Raw genomic sequence first — 19,421 nt, forward strand, 5'->3', positions numbered from 1 at the left:
AAAACAAAAATGACAGTGGGTACATATTCTTAACAATTAATATTCTGTACATACCTTTGAGGGGAGACAGGACATGGTTAAATGAAATAATGACAATCTAGCATATGCTGTCATAAATGAGTATTTAGACAAGATCAACAATTTTGAATATCAAGGTATATTTGAAGGTTCCTTGTCTTCCCCCGCCCAAGGAAATAAGATGTACTCTTTGGCTTCTGGTAGCACAATGAGCAACAATTTATTAGGGTTCTGCTATATGCATTGGGAGGCTGTTCTAAGCAATAAAGATTTAAAAAAAAAAAAAAAAGTCCCTATCCTAATGTGGTCTTTTTGAGGAGGTGCAGGACATAATAAATAAAAGTCATAGTAGTAGCATGTGTTCTGCTTTAATTTAGTGCTACAGGTATTGAGTGCTTCCAAGGAAAAGTGACTAAGGGTTTTTCTGGAGCGGGAAGTCGTCTTGAGAGTAGGAAGGCTTGAAAGTAGGCTTGTTCAAGAAGGTAGTTTTTCGATAAGCAAAGGGATGGTCTTCACAGTATGCACAAACACAGGTCCAGACAGGAATATGGGTGTATGCACAGAATATGGGTGTATGGGTAGACAAGTTTAGCTGGAAGAGAGGGGTGTGAAGAGAAGAACATTTGTGGTTGATGATGATTGTAACATGAGATGTGGTTTGAAAATAGTTAATATGAGATTTTATGGGGCCTTGAAAACCAAACTATGTAAGGAGATGGTCTATGAGGGAGGCTCAGATGAGAAATCAAACTACATTTGCCCAATTTTGGAGTGTCTGGTTTTTTTGGGGCGGGGGGGAAGATCAAGCAGGCACCACTATATGTACAGGATTGATTTGAGGGAGGAGAGATTGGAGGCAGAGATAGCCGTTAGGAAACTACTATCATCAAATGATGAAAACCTGGAGAACTGGGAGAAATCAAGATGACTAAAGATACTAGTGCAAGGGACACTAGAGGGATATTAATGGGCATCTTTATGTTTGCTGAATAAACAAAGGCAAAAATTCAGAGTGAGAGCAGGCTTAAAAGGGAAAGTTTAGATTTGTACAAGCTAAGTTTACAATGAGGGCCAAATATGGACGTGGAGGTCCTCAGGAAGCAGTGGGAATTGTGAGACCAAAATCTGAAAACTATCAGAGCTGTAGGTATAGGTTTGGAGTTCATCTCCAGGGAGACCAAAGTTTAAGCATGGACAGTTAAAGGACTCTGCACTGGGACCTCAAGTACAGAGTAAGAACAACGGAGAAGGCTGAAGAATGAGCTTGAGACATTTTCAAACTTGGGGAGATGCTGGAGAAAAAGAACCCAGAAGAGACATGGACAATGCAATATCGTCAATAAGAAAGTAAAAAAAAAAAAAAAAAAGAGAGGTTTTATATTGAGGAAATATACTAGGTGGTCACTGTCTTCTGGGAATATACACGATTCACACAATCAAAACTATTAAAGGAAAATAGAGAAATAAGAAATTTTGAAATGTATGGTTCAGACAGTACAGTCTGGAGCACCATATTTGGCCTCTATGTACTGTGGAGGTGATATATGGTCTGACTCCTTAAACTTGATTTCTACGTTTAGCAGGGGACATGCACATGTGTTGGTAAAAGACCCTCTACTATTCTTTATACTTGCAGTCATATTTTCTTTTTTTTTTGTAATTGTGCTTTAAGTGAAAGTTTACAAATCAAGTAAGTCTCTCATACAAAAAGTTATACACACCTTGCTATGTACTCGACGGCATTGGGGCTTGGGCATGTACTCCTAGCTGCTCTCCCCCTAATGAGACAGCACACTCTTCCTTTCCACCCTGTATTCCCCCTGTCCACTCAGCCAGCTTCTGTCCCCCTCTGCCTTCTCATCTATCATCCAGACAGGAGCTGCCCACATAGTCTCATGTGTCTACTTGAGCCAAGAAGCTCACTCCTCACCAGTATCATTTTCTATCTTTAGTCTAGTCCAATCCCTGTCTGAAGAGTTGGCTTTGGGAATGGTTCCAGTGTTGGCCTAACAGAAGGTCCAGGGACCATGACCTCCAGGGTTCTTCCAGTCTCAGTCAGACCATTAAGTCTGGTCTTTTTATGAGAATTTGAGGTCTGCATCCCATTGTTCTGCTGCTCCATCAGGGATTCTCTGTTGTGTTCCCTGTCAGGGCAGTCATCAGTTGTAGCCAGGCACCATTTAGTTCTTCCAGTTTCAGGCTGATGTACTCTCTGGTTTATGTGGCCCCTTCTGTCTCGGGGTCATACTTACCTTGTGTCTTTGGTGTTCTTCATTCTCTTTTGCTCCAGGTGGGTTGAGACGAACTGCATCTTAGATGCCTGCTTGCTAGTGTTTAAGACCCCAGACGCCTCTCACCAGAGTGGGATGCAGAATGTTTTCTTAATACATTTTGTTATGTCAGTTGGCCTAGATTGTCCCCTTAAACCATGGTCCCCAAACCTCCGCCCCTGCTATGCTGACCTTCGAAGTGTTCGGTTGTATTCAGGAAACTTCTTTGCTTTTGGTTAGTCCAGTTGTGCTGATCTCTCCTGCACTGTGCTGTCTTTCCCTTTACCTAAAATAGTTCTTGTCTACTATCTAATTAGTGAGTACCCCTCTCCCTTGCTCTCCACCCTTGTAACCATCAAAGCATATTTTATTTTCCTAAGTATTTTTGAGCCCAAAACATTGTCCACAAGTTGATACAACAGTATATTTTATTCCATTAAATGATGCTTCATACTATGTAAGATGAAATACAGAATTTTAAAAAGCAAAAGACAAATTATATTTCAATTAACAGGATTTTAGTAACAATATATTCTAGTTTGTTTTGGAACTTGATTGGATATAAACCAAAAAACCCTTTGCCATCGATTCAATCCCGATTTATAGCCACCCTATAGGACAGAGCAGAACTACCCCATGAGGTTTCCAAGCTGTGAATCTTCATGGAAGCAGACTGCCATATCTTTCTCCCACTGAGTGGCTGATGGGCTCAAACCATAGACCTTTCAGTTAGCAGCTGAGTGCTTTAACCACTGCCCCAGCAGGGCTCCTGATTTGGTATAAGTTACCGCATATGCTGGTTACTCAAGCCCTCTCGTATTACAAAAAATCAGTATCAGATTCCCTTTATCTTCAGAAATTCCTGCCTAAGCTCCCTGCCTATTCCTATCCTCCTTCTCCATAGCTGGGGCCCCAGTGGTGCAGTGGTTAAGCACTTGGCTGCTAACCAAAAGGTCGGCAGTTCAAATCCACCAGCTGCTCCTTGGATAACCTGATGGGGCAGTTCTACTCTGTTGGAAGTTGGAATCGACTTGATGGCAACCGGGTTTTTTTTTTTTTTTGGTTCACCATAGTTAACCCCTAGTTCCTTTGTTCATTTCCCCCTCTAGTCTCCCCTAAGCACTTACTTCAGTAATTAGCCCATTTTGTTAGTACCTTCGGTCTTTTCCTCTAGTCATAAAATGAGGATATCCTGTTGCCATCAAGTTGATTAACAACTAAAATTTACCAAGTGCATATTAATATGTGCCAGGGATGATTCTAAGTGTTTTATAAGAATTGTATCATGTCAATACTCCCAACGCATTTTACAGATGAAACTGAAACAGAGAGGTTAAGTGACTTGTCCAAGATAACACAGCTCCTAAATGATGTCAAGATTATCAAAGCAGTCTTGTTCCAAAGTCCACAATCTTAGCCAATTGGTACACTGCCTGTCATTAGATTCTCTAAGTCTATAAAACTTGTGAAGTCTCTAAGTCTCTTCAAATCTCCATTCCTTCTATTCACAAACTTCTTCAGAGTACTAACTTCATTCAGTTACTTATTGTGTGCTGACTATGGGCAAGTACACTCTGCTAGGGTCTGGGGTTTCAGGAGTTAATGATGTAGACACTGGAATGAAACTTCCAGAAGGTGAGGCAAACAAGTCATTACAATGAGTATGTGAGGATAAGGAAAGTACGCAGCCCAGAGGCCCTTTCTAGGCAAGGATAAGGGGAGGTGCTGACTTTCCATAACATCAACACTCCTAATAGAGTGGGGGAGGGGTGTCAACCTGACAGCCCTTCAATACCAGCTCCATAGTTTGCTAGCTGGGAGGCCCCGGGAAAATTGTTCAAGCTTTTTTGGGGGCCTGTAAATAAAACAAAATAAAATTACATAGAAAAAACCCACAAAAAAACTGTTCCCCAAATATCTGTCCCTGACCATTTACAACTTCAACACTCAATTCTAGGCCCACAGCTTCCAAATCTGTCTTTGCCTCGGGCTTCTCTTCTGATCTCTAGCTACAACTATCAGTTGGCCATCTCCACCAGGATGCCTCCACTCCCAACTCAAACTTTGTACAGTTATGCGTTGCTTAATGTCCATGATAACGTTCTGTGAGACCATATTACGGGTGAGGATCCTTTCAGGCATTCACTTTCAGAACATGGAGATTTTTCCATATTAAAAATTTGCTGGGGCAGATAACCTCCCTCTAGTTTATCTAGGGTTGCAAGAAATTCTGCTGCTGCCTTGCATCAGCACTCGCAGACTCACCACTCACTTCCACATTATGCAGTGAAAAACATTGTTTGAAGTGTTTGAACCACCCTCAAAAAAAAGCTAGCTCTAAACTGGATATCGTAGCCTGCTCCTTCTTTTGAAGCATCTCACGCAAGCTATGTGCCTTAGCAGTGATCATCAACGTGCTGAGGGGGATTTGCTTTTCCTCAATTCACGTCATCGGCAATTTCACCATATCTGATATAGGACCTTCTCCCATTTTCTGTAGCCTTGTAGCTCAACAGCTTGGAGAACTTCTTGTTTTTGAGGATCTTCCTGATTGTAGAGTATGACATGCCTAAAGCTACTACATCCCATTCTCTGATCAAGATTTCTGAACTCTATAACCTTACAGGACCACGGACATATATGTGGTCAGATGGTTGCCCAAATGGATGTTACGTGGTGCTTGACTGTATATTCAAAACTAACTGCCTCTCTTGAAACCGATGAGAGTGCTGAGGGTGGTTCCACCTGCTTCTGCCACTGGCACCATCCTTCTCCCAGAAATCCAGGGGTGAAACCTCTTCTGATTCCTCCTCCTTGATGCCCCTAACGTGTAATCAGTCTGTTTCCAGGTCCTTTGGAATTCTCCCTTCCTTTACATTTCTATTGCCACATCTAGTTTCAGACTTATTATCTAGCCTGAACTATTGCGGTACACCTTCCCCTAACTCATCTCCCTGCAGCCAACCTCAATCTCTTAAATCCTGACACCAGATTAATCTTCCCAAATCACAGCTGATCACCACTCCCTTGTCCACTGCCTGTTCTAGCCTTCCATGCTCATTATGCTCTCACCCCTGCTAGCTTTTCCTCTATTCCTCACCACTCTCCTTAGAGAGATAATCTTTTCTTCTTTTTAACTTTGGTTATACAATATAAAATTGTCCTTATATTTGTGAAGCTATGCACCTGAAGAGAGAATGGGCTTCTGATAAAATGAAATAGAAACTGGCTTGTAAGACCTCCATTATAAACCCACAAGTTATAGCATTTAACAATTTCAGATGCAAGTTCTAGTTAGGTATCAAGGTTGGACACTGTCATGGATTGAATTGTATCCCCCCAAATTTCTGTCAACTTAGTTAGGTCATGATTCCCAGTATTGTATGTATGACTGACAAAATGTCTACCATTTTGTCATCTGATGTGATTTCCCTATGTGTTATAAATCCTATCACTATGATGTTAATGATATGGATTAGTGGCAGTTATATGGATGAGATCTACAAGATTAGATAATGTCTTAAGCCAATCTCTTTTGCGATATAAAAGAGAGAAGTGAGCAGAGAGACAGGGGGACCTCATACCACCAAGAAAGCAGTGCCAGGGGCACAGCACGTCCTTTGGACCCAGGGCTCCTGCATGGAGAAGTTCCTAGTCCAGTGGAAGACTGATGTCCAGGGCCGACAGAGAAAGCCTTCCCCTGGAGCTGATGTCCTAAATTTGGATGTCTAGCTTATTAAAAAATTAGACTGTGAGAAAATAAATTTCTTTGTTAAAGCCATCCACTTGTGGTATTGCTATCATGGAGGCATTAGATAACTAAGATAGACACCATATCAAAGTCACTCTTGGCAGCATTTAATTGATTCACAGATATTACGAAAGTTAATCAGTTAGACTAACCATAAAGAAACCATGTGATAACTCCCTAGATTTCTGGATAAAATATAAGATATAAAAAATGTTTACCATGTTGGAATCAACTGAATGGCAACTGGTTGGTTGGTTGGCTATATTCCAATAAAAAAATAAAAATAAATACCTACCCTGGATTAGCAGCTTCCACCAATATCCAGGCACAGGAAATTATACTAAAAACAAAGCTACTTCACAGCAAGATTTATTAATACATCCAAAAGAAAGAAAGAAAAAAAATCATTTTGTCACACTATATACAGATAATACATACAGTGTTTTTATACACATATTACATCAGTTTTTACACAAGAAAAATATACATAAAAATGTAAACTTTTGTATACAAAAACCCTTAAACAAATTAAACAAGGACCAGATAACAAAAGGAGACCAATCCATTATTATTTCATCAAATTTTTAAAACAGTAATACAGTACATTCATTGAGATATATATGGAAAATGTGAGCCATCTCTTCTTGTTTAAAGGGAAATTACAAACCAAAAGCCCATCACCTACCAAAATATGGCCTCCCCCAGCAACACTGCACCCCATGCCACAGGGTGCCTTTCCATCAGAACTAGAGGCTCTTACCAAACCTGCCCATCTCTTCATCTTGCTCCTACAGTCTCTGTAGAAACAAGTGGCTCCTAACTTTTGTGCATATAACTAAGCTTCCAGCCACTATTAACACAAATACAGAGAAGAGTCTCAGTTTGTAAGTTCCCCTTAAGCAGTTTTTTTTTTTTTTTTGGAAATATTTTTAATGTATGGCCTATTAAACATACTTGTGTGCCAAGGTGAATGAGGACACAAAAGAAGGGATTTGAGAACGGCTAGTCCTTGCTACCGTGCAGTTACTTTGCTAAAAGAGATTTTTAAAATGTGCAACCTGTCTCTCCTTTACTGGTTTCAAATAAGTTACCTCACCTTTGATTTCCCACTGCAACTTGTTTCAATTTACACTTTAGTACTCTAGTTAGTATCATACAATTGCCAAGAGGATTTTTGTTAAAGGCTGCTCCTGATATCAAGTTCTGGCTAAGCCACTCTGTAAAATCACCCAAACCCCAACCTCTCTAGTATGGTCTTCAGGGGCAACCTTACTCCACTGCTTTTCGTAACGTTATAGTCTAGGATTGTCCATGTACCTTCCTCTCTCTGTAAGGTCTTGAGATGTAATCTGCTGCCAACTCACCAAAAAATAACAGTAGTTTTTTTCTTAATGTTCTTGCATTCAGTATGTCAAACTGATATACTGATGAAAAATACCTGAAGCTGTGGGGAATAAGAATGAAATTTACGTCAAGTACATGCAGACTCAGAGTTCTTTCAGAAAATATGTTTGGCAGAGGCCTTTAAGCAAATAAAGGAAAAACATGCTTAAGACAGCTTCATGAGAGATCTGCCTTCTCTCAAAGTTGAATTTTGAACAAGGCAGAATAATAATTAGGCGATAGATTTCCCTGCAGCTAGAGAGTAGTTAACTTCCTTCTGGCAAAATGATCTTAATGATCATTATTTATTAATGAAAGGAAGAGGCAAATTGGTGAATTAAGTTGATCTAGGAAATGATAGATGGCATAAAAAAACTAATGACAATATTAGGATAGCTTTATAACTGAAATAAACAGGCTGGGTTATGGTACATCTTCATCTCAGAGAGAGGAAAAATGCACAAGGCTCCTCTAGTGAATCTCCAGCTCCTTGTTACTGCCATGGGACAGATGGCATTTTTTTTTTTTTTAATGACAGTCTCCCTTTCAGTTAAAAAAACATAACAATAAAAGGAAAAAGAAGATAAATAAATAATGTGTGGATGTCTTTAGATGAGACTTTCAAATGTTCTTTAAATAATTTTTGATAATGTATTTTAGATCATTACATACAACTGCCATTGCAGTGACAATATTCCAGTAGGGGCAGCATTTTGCTAAATGTAAAAGATTGCCATTTAAAACTCATACATATACATGTGTATATACAGTATATTAACACTATTTATATACATATATATCTAGAGAGCAACATTTCATTGCCTTTGAATATCTATATATCCACTCCCACAATATATGCTAGAGACATACTGTGTGAGTATATACGAAAGTATATGTACACATGCTCCAACATGTATATATACACTTTTGTCTGTGTGTGCATAAGAGCTTTAAAGGCACAATATATAGGGATGCAAGTTTTCTAGAGAGCTGCAGCAAAGTTAAAAGAGAATGTCACAACGGTGAGAAAAGTCAAAAGGAAATATAGCAGAATTCATTACAGAAGAATTCATTAAAGCAGTTTCATGAATAAAATGAGTTAGTTACAGAATTCAGGAGGCTTACATGTAACTTGGTAGGCTTTCCATTAAAACGAAAATGGTAAATTTATGAGAAGCTACAAAATAAACCAAAATTTTAAAATGACAAACTATGACTATAACTGAGGAAATGAACTTGATACTACCATCAATCATAAAAATCCTAATTACATTCTTTTTCAATTTAAGTTACTGTCCTAAAATTATCTAGGTAATATTTTCAAATTAGTTTGGTCTGAAGGTTGGATTTTTTTTTTTTTTGAGACAAAGATGAATGTTAAATTCTCAAAATTACCATACAAAATATTACCAAAATATATATCTTCTGGGGAATTTCAGAGATAAAGATCTTTAAAGGAAAGAACTGAGATGTTAATAAAAGAATATGCTTAAGCAAAATGCTTTTAGCTAGAAAGTACATTACTAAGGCCAAAGAACATAACTAAGTATGATTTTAAGATGACGAGAGATTGACTAGTAGAAGGTAGTGAAGATGATGAAGATTAGTGGAATTGGCATCAGTTCTGACAGGTATTCATTTATAATAACCATAAACAAGACTATAATCCAAAGGACTTCCATTTTAGTATGCTCTAACGATATGCTGTAGACCGTCACCTCCTCTGGTTCACAGAATAATCCAGAATTTCCAAAGACATATAATCTTGCTTAATAAAGGCTGTTTACCTATTATACACACACATTTTTTAGGGAAATATATGTATATAGCTTTATCTATACACACACATATACATACGTGTATATATAGATTTATACAAATGTATAAATAAACATAATACTTTTCAATCATTCCATGGACAAGGCAAGTTCACATTCAGCAAAGTGCCACCACATCCCATATACACATCTCTGTACAGATATACACAAAGGGTCTATTTTCACCCTCCAATCAGGGGGAATTTTTTCTAGCAAATCCCATTAACCAGCAACTGAAGGGAGAAATGGCACCAATACAAACTCCCTTCTTTCATTTGCATGCATATGTACAAGAAATATGCAGTTTTTTTTTTTTTTAAAATCCACAAGAGTGAATGAAACGGGGAGATGCTGCAAAAATACAACTGTAAAAAAGAACAACATATAAAGCTTTCCTAAGTCTTGACTGTATTTAAAATGAAGTAAACAAGGCTTCAAAGACAACTACAAATTCAGGTGTGTTATAAGAAGTTGTTTTGACTATTTCAAAGTATGTGAATTTTTATATTAAAAATAAATATGACTGGAACATTTAAAAACAAATCTAGTTTTGACTACTTTAGACCATCTGAGGCTCCTGTAATGACTATATAGCAAAATGACAACTATGCCTCAAAATATAAGAATGCATTTTTTAAAAAATTCCATATGAATCAGGTAAAAGTCAATGACAGCATAATTTTTCCTATAGCCAAAATATGGGGGAGGGAGACACTCTAACCTCATAAATAATAGCACAACTGAGTAATTTTTAAAGAATTTTTGGAAATAACTGACATCACCCCCGTTTTGAAATACACAATGGTGTAATGATCCCACCAACTCTTTAAACAAAGTAGCCCCTTCAAAAAAATGGTATTCTTTATAAAATTAAAAGCCTATAATTTTTCTTAAGTTTAGGAAGAAAAGATGATCAACAATATTTTCTAACTCAAAGTATAAAGAAATCTATCATTAACATAAAAAAGGTTCGACAGCTCTCTGGTCCCACCACTCCAAGAAACAAACACAGCTAATATCTGGGCTGGTCTGTCTGTCTCCATTTTCATGCTCAAAAGTGAGAGGCTGGTCTTAGAACTTGCTGTTTCTCGTGTCGTTTTAAAAACATAGCATAACATAAGTTAACCAAAAGGTTAAAATAAAATACACATGATATCAGAACTAGCCTTTTAAAATAACATCATGAAGAATTTGGTGTATTTATACAACAGAGACAATGAGAAAGTAACTCCAATACTCTCAACTAAATAAATCATATTTCTACAACACATTCTATTACCTTTCCCTATTTTTTACCTAAGCATACATTCATATCTCTCACACATGTGCCTCCAATGTATATTTTTGCATGTGTGTAAAAACACAGACATATACATGCACACAATTTAATTCTATTTTTAAGTCACAGTGGGAATTCCTTAGTGAGGAGGGATAAAAAGTTCCTGAATAAGACACTGAGAACATCTAGATTTAATATTTTCTCTCTATTTTACTTCCCAACTTACAGGTAAACTGTAAATTAAAGAATAAATCCATAGGAAATAAAAGAGGTCTTAAAAACTTAGTTTACAAATTCCAGCTACAGTAGTTGGAGTTTTACTTGATCTATGTATTTCTACTTACCCTGTAACTAAGCTTCTAGCCATCTTAAGTGTAAACCACAGATCATTTACTAAAGAACATAATTCTCAACTGTTCTACGAGCAGTAATAAATGGTCTAAAGGTGTTCTACATTTTGAGGCCCCAGGATATCCTTTTATTTTCTATATCTGCAAGGTAGCAAAGGATAGCTATACACCTTGACACGGCAGAGATCCAGTGTAAAAAGGTGCTTCACTAGTTTGTTTTGTCCAAAAAAAAAAAAAAAAAAGCTCATATATAATTTTTAGCTATTAAACACATAGGCAACATAATTCATTACACTCAATACAGCTTTAGTATAAAACTTATAATTTATGAGGTGATGTTAATAGCATAAATTAATATACCTTTCTCTTAAAATCTACAATAAGTATTCTGAAAGCTCATTGGGGAAGTAAATTTTTAAATAAAAGTTTTAAAGCTGTGCGTGATGGGAAAGGATTCTGTATGCTGAAGCTGAGATGAGAGCCTGAAGGAGAAAGGAAAAAACGTCCTATGCAAGAGACTGCGGACTACAAAACCAAATGTTTTCACTTTCTTGCGCTCTCTTCAATGATGAGTCACCTTTAGTTTTGTTTAAAATTATTTTCTTTAAAAAAAAACAAAACAAACAAACAACAATGAAAAACTGCCCTAACTTCCACAAGGAATCCCTGAGACATACTCAACACTATACAGTGAAAACAATTATCACTGTTGAGAGGAACTGATTCAACCCTTCTAAACAGATGAAGACAATGTCAACAGGTATCAAACTTTCCATCATTTCAGCGCCATCCACTGGGGCCAACTGTACCTTCGTAATGCAGGTTGGAGTCATTTCAGGGCAAATCAGTTTATTCCCCAAGTAAAAGCAAGGGTGTGGCATTTAGCTGCATTGGAGCCTTCTGCACTGCATGTTGAAAAATTTTCCAAGGGGAACTGTGGGTGCATATAGAGTTTACTTCAGTGGTCCCCAGCTTAAAAAACAAACAAAACCAAGTGAAAGAAGAGGACTCTATGACTCTCAGGCCAGGATCAGTATAGAACGCATGCACACTTTAGTACTGGGGGTGGGTAGAGGTAAGTGGGCAGAAGGGAAGAAAGAAAGCTCTGCTGCCCCACGTAGCTGAAGAAGAGTTAGAGAGGTCCGTAAGATTCTTCTTCAGACTAAACTTTAAATCACCAAAGACTGCCATTCAAACTAGCCAAACATTTCCAATATTAGGGAAGCTAGAGTAGAAACAAACAAACCCGTTGCCCTCGCTTAAGTCTATTCTGACTAATTAGCAACCCTACAGGACAGAGTAGAACTGCCCCATAGGGTTTTCAAGGAGCGGCTGGTACAATCAAACTGCTGACCTTTTGGTTAGCAGCCGAGCTTTTAACCACTGCTGGACCAGAGTAAAGAAAGTCATACTCAATCTGTTCTCTCTCTGAAACACCACACTTCCTCTGTTAGTGCTGTATCACAGTGCAGAGAGAGGAAAGCTAAGAAAACAGAAGAACTGGAGTGAAAAAATATTTTTGCTACTTAGAAATAAGGCTCCCTAAGTTGACCCACTGGTTACTAACTATTCATATATGTTTTATGTTTTCTTTCCTAACTCACTGGGCAGGGGAAAATGCTTAACAGATAACCAAATATGCTCTTCACCGGTGTTTCGTTACAAATCTTTTGAAAGGTAGCATTTTTAAAATGTTTCTTTAATTTACAAAACGTTGAGTTTTGGTTCTCTCCAGGATTTGATATCTAGAAAGGCTTATAAAGTTCAAGATATTAAGAAATCATTAAATTATTTTACTTTTCTATAGAATGCCAGTGAAGGTTCAATTATTTCCAATTTATTGAGAGGAAAAAGTCTAAGTTCTTTCATGTATATATACGTATATATATTCCTGTAAGAAACATATTTCTTGTTAGGAAAAAATCCTTGGAGCAATGTAGATGTCGGTGATGGAACAGATACAAATGAAGGCTGTTCAGTATGACTACATTTTCTTTCAAGGAATCCTTCAAATTGCCTCATTAAACTTCAGAGTTCTGTTGATCATTTATGAGAATACTGTACTAGATTATTCTATATACCAGATTAAGAATTTTAATCAAATTTTTTTAAAGGCTAAAAAGAAAAAGGATGAAGAAATTGAAAGGTAGGCACCTAAATTTTTTAAAAATGAATTTAACCGTATTGAATAATTAGTGTTATTAATATCTCCACCTTTTTGAAATCCCAATTCACAACAGCCTTTTAAGCTAACTTGAAGAAAAGGCCTCAGGCTCCTGATGCCGGCTACCTACCATCACCACCACCCCACATCATGCTGAAGGGCTCGCAGGCAGGATTTCAGGCAAATACCAAATACCAATGAATTTACCTACATGGGCTCAAATTCTAGTGCCAATTTATAAAAACTGAGTGGCGCCAGTCAATAGGAATATACATTTTTCATATAAGAAAACTGTAGAATTAGGGCACCTCTGTGTATCAAGGACATCATTTCCTACCTAATCAATGAGGTGCCTTTGCCTCTGTGGATTGTGATCATGGAGTGAATATGAACTCTGATAAGGAAAAGTTTTAGTGTTAGTCACAGAAAATGATGATTCTTAACATTGAGAGAATGGGCTTTTAAATAACTAATCAGCTATTTAAGAAATAAGTCTTATAAATAATTATTTGGCAAAGATAAAGTATTAGATTTCTTTAGCCTTAAGCCACTACAGATAGTAACACTAATTTTAAGGAAGCGGGGTGGGGGTGGGGAATAAACACTTTCCAACTAGATCGCCATACCCAATGAATTTTCTCCTTAAATTATAAGCTCATAGAAGGACACTAGACACCCCACACTGCTTGCCAACATGAAATTGCTCAGAAAGTCATTTATAAAGCAGTTATATCACACATGGTAGGTTACTAGAGAAAATCTTTCGTCGTATAAACTACACAATGATAATTAGAAAAGCTTTCTGTCACTTGGTGTGTTAAGTGTAATTGCTATTTACTATTGTGGATTGTATACTAGCTACATAACCTACCCAGATGTGCAAATTGCTAAGCCATTTTTACAGAAAAAAAAAAAAATAAGTACTTTAATTAAAATAATATTAACAATTCCGTAGAGAGAGTAAGGGAGAGAAAACACATCTCTTTTTCAGATGCTACAGATCACAGCCAGTAAACAGAATACATGAGAATGGGATTCAGATTCTCAGAGCATCGAATGTATCCATTAACTGCTACTCTGTAAATTAAATCACATTAACAGAACCTAACTGGCCTTTATAAATGGTCCCAAAGAACTGGAGAAACAGAGTGAACCTTCTCTGCCACTACTTCTCATGGGTTTAACATTAAAATTTTAAAAAAAGCTAGTTTCCACCTAATTAGGACCTCATATAAGACTTGTTTCTGATTCCAGTATTGCCTTATGATAGATAGCACAAGTGCTATTTTAAAAGATGCTCATTTTCATATTTCTGGAGTAAAAGACACTTCATTCCTCTCTTTGTGTATTAATAGTAACCCTACTATTAATAGACTAGAACTGCTCCATTAGCTAGAAGAGAAACGTGACGGATCTCTCTGGGCTTACAGAAGTTCTTCTCTTCCAAAACGGGACTCACAACAAACGGCAAGAGCAAAGCCAACTGCAAGCTTGGATACACTTGTTTTGAAAGTAGATGAAACAAGAGGGAAAATCTGTTTTTGTAATTCCTCACCCCTACACAGGGACCTTCTGAGGATGCCCTTTCCTCGGCTATCATCCTGGGCATCTAAACAAAAATGAATTTACTCAAAATTTTTGGTGTGAAGCTATAACTGGCAACATTCCTGATCATTTCATGCCTCCTTACTAGAAAGCAGAAAAGGGCTTTTAAATGCACATAAAAGAGAAAACTGCAAACAATAAAATGTGCAACTTACTGCAAACTCAGTTTTGATAACTGAAGAATTTTAAGCAGCTAACGTGACGGACAAATCGTCAGAGAAGTTCAAATCTACTACCCCTGGCTTTCCCTTCACTGTCTGAGGAGGGAAATAAGGAAGTCAGTATGCTGCTCTGCTACAACCTTTAGTGAGTACACATGGAGACAAAACCAAATCACTGGGTATGGACAGTTATCTAGTGACAATTATAACGGGACTCTGCAAATTGTTTTGCAAACTAAATGACACTTTTGAACAGAGGTAACTACTCATAATCATTCCATTATAGTACATTAAATTAAAAAAAAAACTTATTAACAAGGTTCACAGGTGAGGAATAGTCAAATTATCAGTTCTCACCATTCAGAATAGAAATTTATGGTGATACCAAATATAATTTTGCTTTGAGACATAATTTATAATTTAGAAATTTCTTAATCTGCAAAAAAGGCAAAGTTATTAAAAATAAATCTTCCAATCGATTTTCATGATAAAAAAAAAAAAACTCAATATATTACAAACATATTTTTGGCCCACAAAAAGAAGCTTCAATAAATACAAAACAGGGCATATAATGATTTCATACAGTCATGTGACATTTCCCCTCCATAATCCCAGGCACGTGGTTATCTGCATAATGCCTGCTGATCACCATCATTCCTTTACAAAGCAAAGAAAGAAAAGCTTCCAAAAGAAGGGGTTGATTAGAACTAGCATGGCATAAAGAGAATACATATAGGAAGTAAGAAAATACATCCAAATCTTTACCTATTAGAAGAACGGAGTCAAGCTTAAATATTCCCTGACAAATGAATTACTGTACCATATCATTAACAGATATGCTCTCTCTACTCATCTTTTAAAATATACAGATGTAAATTAGACTAGACTTGGGTATAAATAGCCAATGGTATCTCAGGGGTCAGCGAAACTTCTCAGCAAAAGCAGAGGACAGACACCTTAAATATCTAGTTCCACCCTTCTCTGAAAAAAAAAAAAAAAAGCAGGCAAGAAGAAACCTCACATATTCATTTCAAAGTCACAAACTTACTCAACTACCCAATATGATTTTTAATCCTAAAATCTTGGTACTTTTTAAAAATTGCCCCAAACTATTTCCAAACTGATTTAAACCTAAATGATTAAATTATTATAAAAGTACCAAAGGGTAGGTAGAATTTATGTCTAATTTTCATATTCTGCTTTGAAAGAAACTTTAAAATGTGTATCCTTCAGATATTATACATCACTTCACAACCGATACATTGGTTCTACAAGTATCTTCAGCATTTTACAAATTTCACCAAAGAATCACTACTGTAAACATGAAAAATTCAAAAGCAAAAGATGGATCAAGGAGTTCACAGATCCCATCTTTCCAAACCTATCTGACCTATCCTGCTTTTCACGGCAAAATGTTTTCTTTAATCATATCTTGTAAATTCCATGAGAGGGTCTTAGAAACAAACGCAGGTCAGAAAAGGCGGCATGACCACGGGCCTCAGAACCTCAGCACCCTTGCAGTCACTGCAGACAAGCTTTTCCTGACATCCCCACATCACTGACGTGAATTCAGTTTTTTGTGTTCTATTTCTCCTTGGGCTAACCTTTAGCAGAAAAGGGTCTTGCTATTCATACAGCCAGATCACCACCCTCTCTATTCGGGAAACTTTAGTTAACTCAGTGGGAAAGGATGACCAAGCTTAAGGCTGTGAAGCATGGGAAAGGAGAAAAATAAGAGCCTTACACTCATTACGAAAAAAAAAAATAACAACAATGGGACAGCTGCTTCCTGCCCGGCACAAAAACACACGCACAGGCACACACTTAGACACAGGGATTAAAAGACTAATTTTCTTCTTTTTAGTTAAACATGATCACAATTAGGAATGGAATCCTGGCCTCAATGTGGTGTTTGGCAGTTGGTGCTAAATCAGAGCCTTCTTCTGCCTCTATACACCATTTGCTATCTCTTACACAGGAACGCAATTAATAGGATCACCCTATCTGAAATCACTTATTTAAAAATCTGGCAATAGAATGGAAAGCATTGATCTGAATACTAGGAAATAGTAAAGGGCACTGGTAATCTGAGGTATCTTCCACTTCTAGGGCTCGCTGCTAAAAATCGATGCTATCCAGTCACTGTGCTGAACCACTAAGGACACCATGGGGGTCGAGTGAACCTTCCAGGAGGGAATGAGCACCAGTGCAAAGGAGCACATGTGAACACTGAAGCAAGGTCCACTGCAGGGCAACTTGCTTAACTGGGAAAGCGAGTTCCCCTCTAGTCCCCATCTGTTATTTTAAAATCTTCTTTAGGAAAAGGGGAGAGGGGTGTTAAAGAGGAAACAAAGATAGAAAACACAGGGATCCCCACCGGCCTGCAAACACACAGACATGCTCAGTTAGGGGAGGTAAAGGGAGAAGATGCATTATTGGTACTTGTAGCTGTGGCACCTGTTACTGTGAAGCCTGTAGGAGGGGCTATAGAGCTGTGGGTGGGCTGCAGGTCCTTAGGAATGCCACTGTGAGAACTCAGCTGGTGGCCAAAGGCTGCGCTGAACTGAGGGAGCTGCTGCTTGGGAGAGGTGGAGGCCATTAGTTCAGCAGAAGGCCCCATGCCACTGAAGCTGGTCTGTGGTAACCCCGGAAGCACACTGGAGCTGCTGGGGGTCACAGTGGCGAAGGCAGGCTGTGTGGTCTCTGAGCTCGAGGTGGTGGGTGGTGTGGATAGGGAAGTGGAGAGAAGATGTCCATCTGCGCCGAGAAGGTTGCTAAATGGCGAGGGATCTCCGAGGTTGACAGGGAGACTACCCCAGTGAGTTCTGGGGTTCACCACTCCTCCAAGTGGCACCTCAAGTTGGGTTGGGAGCAAGTGCTGTGCCATGATGGGCATCTCTGCTGAGAAGGTAGCTGCCATATTATCACCAGAGTAAGATGTGTGGGGAGAGGTGATATGGTCACTGTAGGGAGACGGCACATGCTCACTATCATAATGGCTTCCATGGGGAGAGGAGTGTGAATGATCACTGCTGTATTGCTGTCGTGAGGTGATTAGGTCATCTGCCTTGCTCAGCAGCTGGGCAGGATGTGGCCTCTGGGAGGCATGGCTGCCATCATGAAGTCCATGAAACTGTCCTGGGAAGGCTCTCTCCCCAAGTGCACTCTGGCTGATCAGAGTGGCAGAAGTAAGGCCAACGTTGGCTGGGGCAGAGAACTGCCCCTGGATCTGCCCTGCCAGGGGTGTAGGTGGGTTAGACAAGGTAGCAGAACGGAGCAGGTTCTCATCCAGCTCTAGACTAGAAAAATTATCATGTACTATACGCCCATTTAATAGCTCCCCTAGGTCTGTGTTTACTTCTCGGCTCAAGGACTGAATTCCTGAAGCTCCAGTACCTGTGGAGAACACCCCTATTCCTCTATCTGACAACTCCTGGACTGGGACACCATCTGACTGGGTAAGTACCCCAATGGTACTCAGGCACTCGAGAGACGTTACAGCCTGCAAGGCCCGTTCCAGTTCCTCGGCCTCTTCGGTAGTCGGAAGGAGGTCTCCGTTCTTTCCTGAGTAAACAAAAGCCATCAAGAATCAGTATAATTTTTACCTATCCTATATGACAAAAATCACACATTTGAATTATTTTTAACCATATTCTATTGAGAGTCCCTGTTGAAAGAGCAGTTTTTAAGGGTTGAATTGGAAGGAAAAAGTAAAATATTAATTTGCAGCACAGGTCTGAAGTGCCAAGCTGTCCTGAAACTTAAATTACCATCTTCAGTTTATTTATTATAATCACAAAAAACTTATCAAAGTGTTAAATTCTTAAGAATTCTTACATATTACCAATTTAAAATTCACGGTGACTATTTGATTACACACAGGTTTTTACCTATAATTAAGGTTATTAAAATAGAAAACATATCAGATCAGATCAGGTTTGAGACAGGAGGTTGTGTGGGAATGGTCCACGCTTGGTTCTTCTGCTTCTCGCCTCTTCCAGCTGGAGGGGCAGGTGTGGGAGACTAGAACACAGAAATTCATACGTAGACTTTAGCACAACACTAAGTACTCAGCTCATTTCATGGGTTATCTTTCAAAATGCTTTTGCTTTACTCTCTAATCCTCCCCACCACCACCCTTCTCCTACTTCTAATTTTCACAAAATGGAAGCCCACAGACCTACTTTGATTTCATTTCCAATATTAAAAGTCTATTGTTAGGAACTTTATTTATAATCACCACAAAAATATCCAATTCTAAGAGAATTGCATCGGCTGCAAGGTGTTGAAGAGCAAAGATGTCACCTTGAGGACTTAGGCGCGCCTGACTCAAGCCATGGTGTTTTCAATCGCGTCATACGCATGCGAAAGCTGGACAATGAATAAGGAGGACCGAAGAAGAATTGATCCTTTGAGTTGTGGTGTTGGTGAAGAATATAAACTATGCCATGAACTGCAGAAAGAATGAACAAATCTCTCTTGGAAGAAGTACAACTAGAATTCTCCTTAGAAGTAAGGATGGCGAGACTATGTCTCACATACTTTGGACATGTTATCAGGAGGGATCAGTCCCTGGAGAACGACATCATGATTGGTAAAACAGAGGGTCAGCGAAAAAGAGGA

At 38.4% G+C, this 19,421-nt stretch overlaps 1 protein-coding gene across 7 annotated transcripts in view; it reads right to left on the bottom strand.

The window, feature by feature from the left end:
- Positions 1-11,092: 11,092 nt before the first annotated feature.
- The window catches only part of INO80D (INO80 complex subunit D), a 57,843-nt gene continuing 49,514 nt past the window's right edge, over positions 11,093-19,421 (bottom strand). For all 7 annotated transcript variants that reach the window (XM_049887947.1, XM_049887941.1, XM_049887948.1 and 4 more), the window contains one exon: positions 11,093-18,362. In XM_049887947.1, coding sequence (XP_049743904.1) covers positions 17,200-18,362 — 1,163 coding nt within the window. In that variant the 3' untranslated portion in view covers positions 11,093-17,199. The remainder of the gene's footprint in view (positions 18,363-19,421) is intronic.

Source organism: Elephas maximus, chromosome 6 (genome assembly GCF_024166365.1).
Source record: "Elephas maximus indicus isolate mEleMax1 chromosome 6, mEleMax1 primary haplotype, whole genome shotgun sequence".
Lineage (NCBI taxonomy): Eukaryota > Metazoa > Chordata > Mammalia > Proboscidea > Elephantidae > Elephas > Elephas maximus.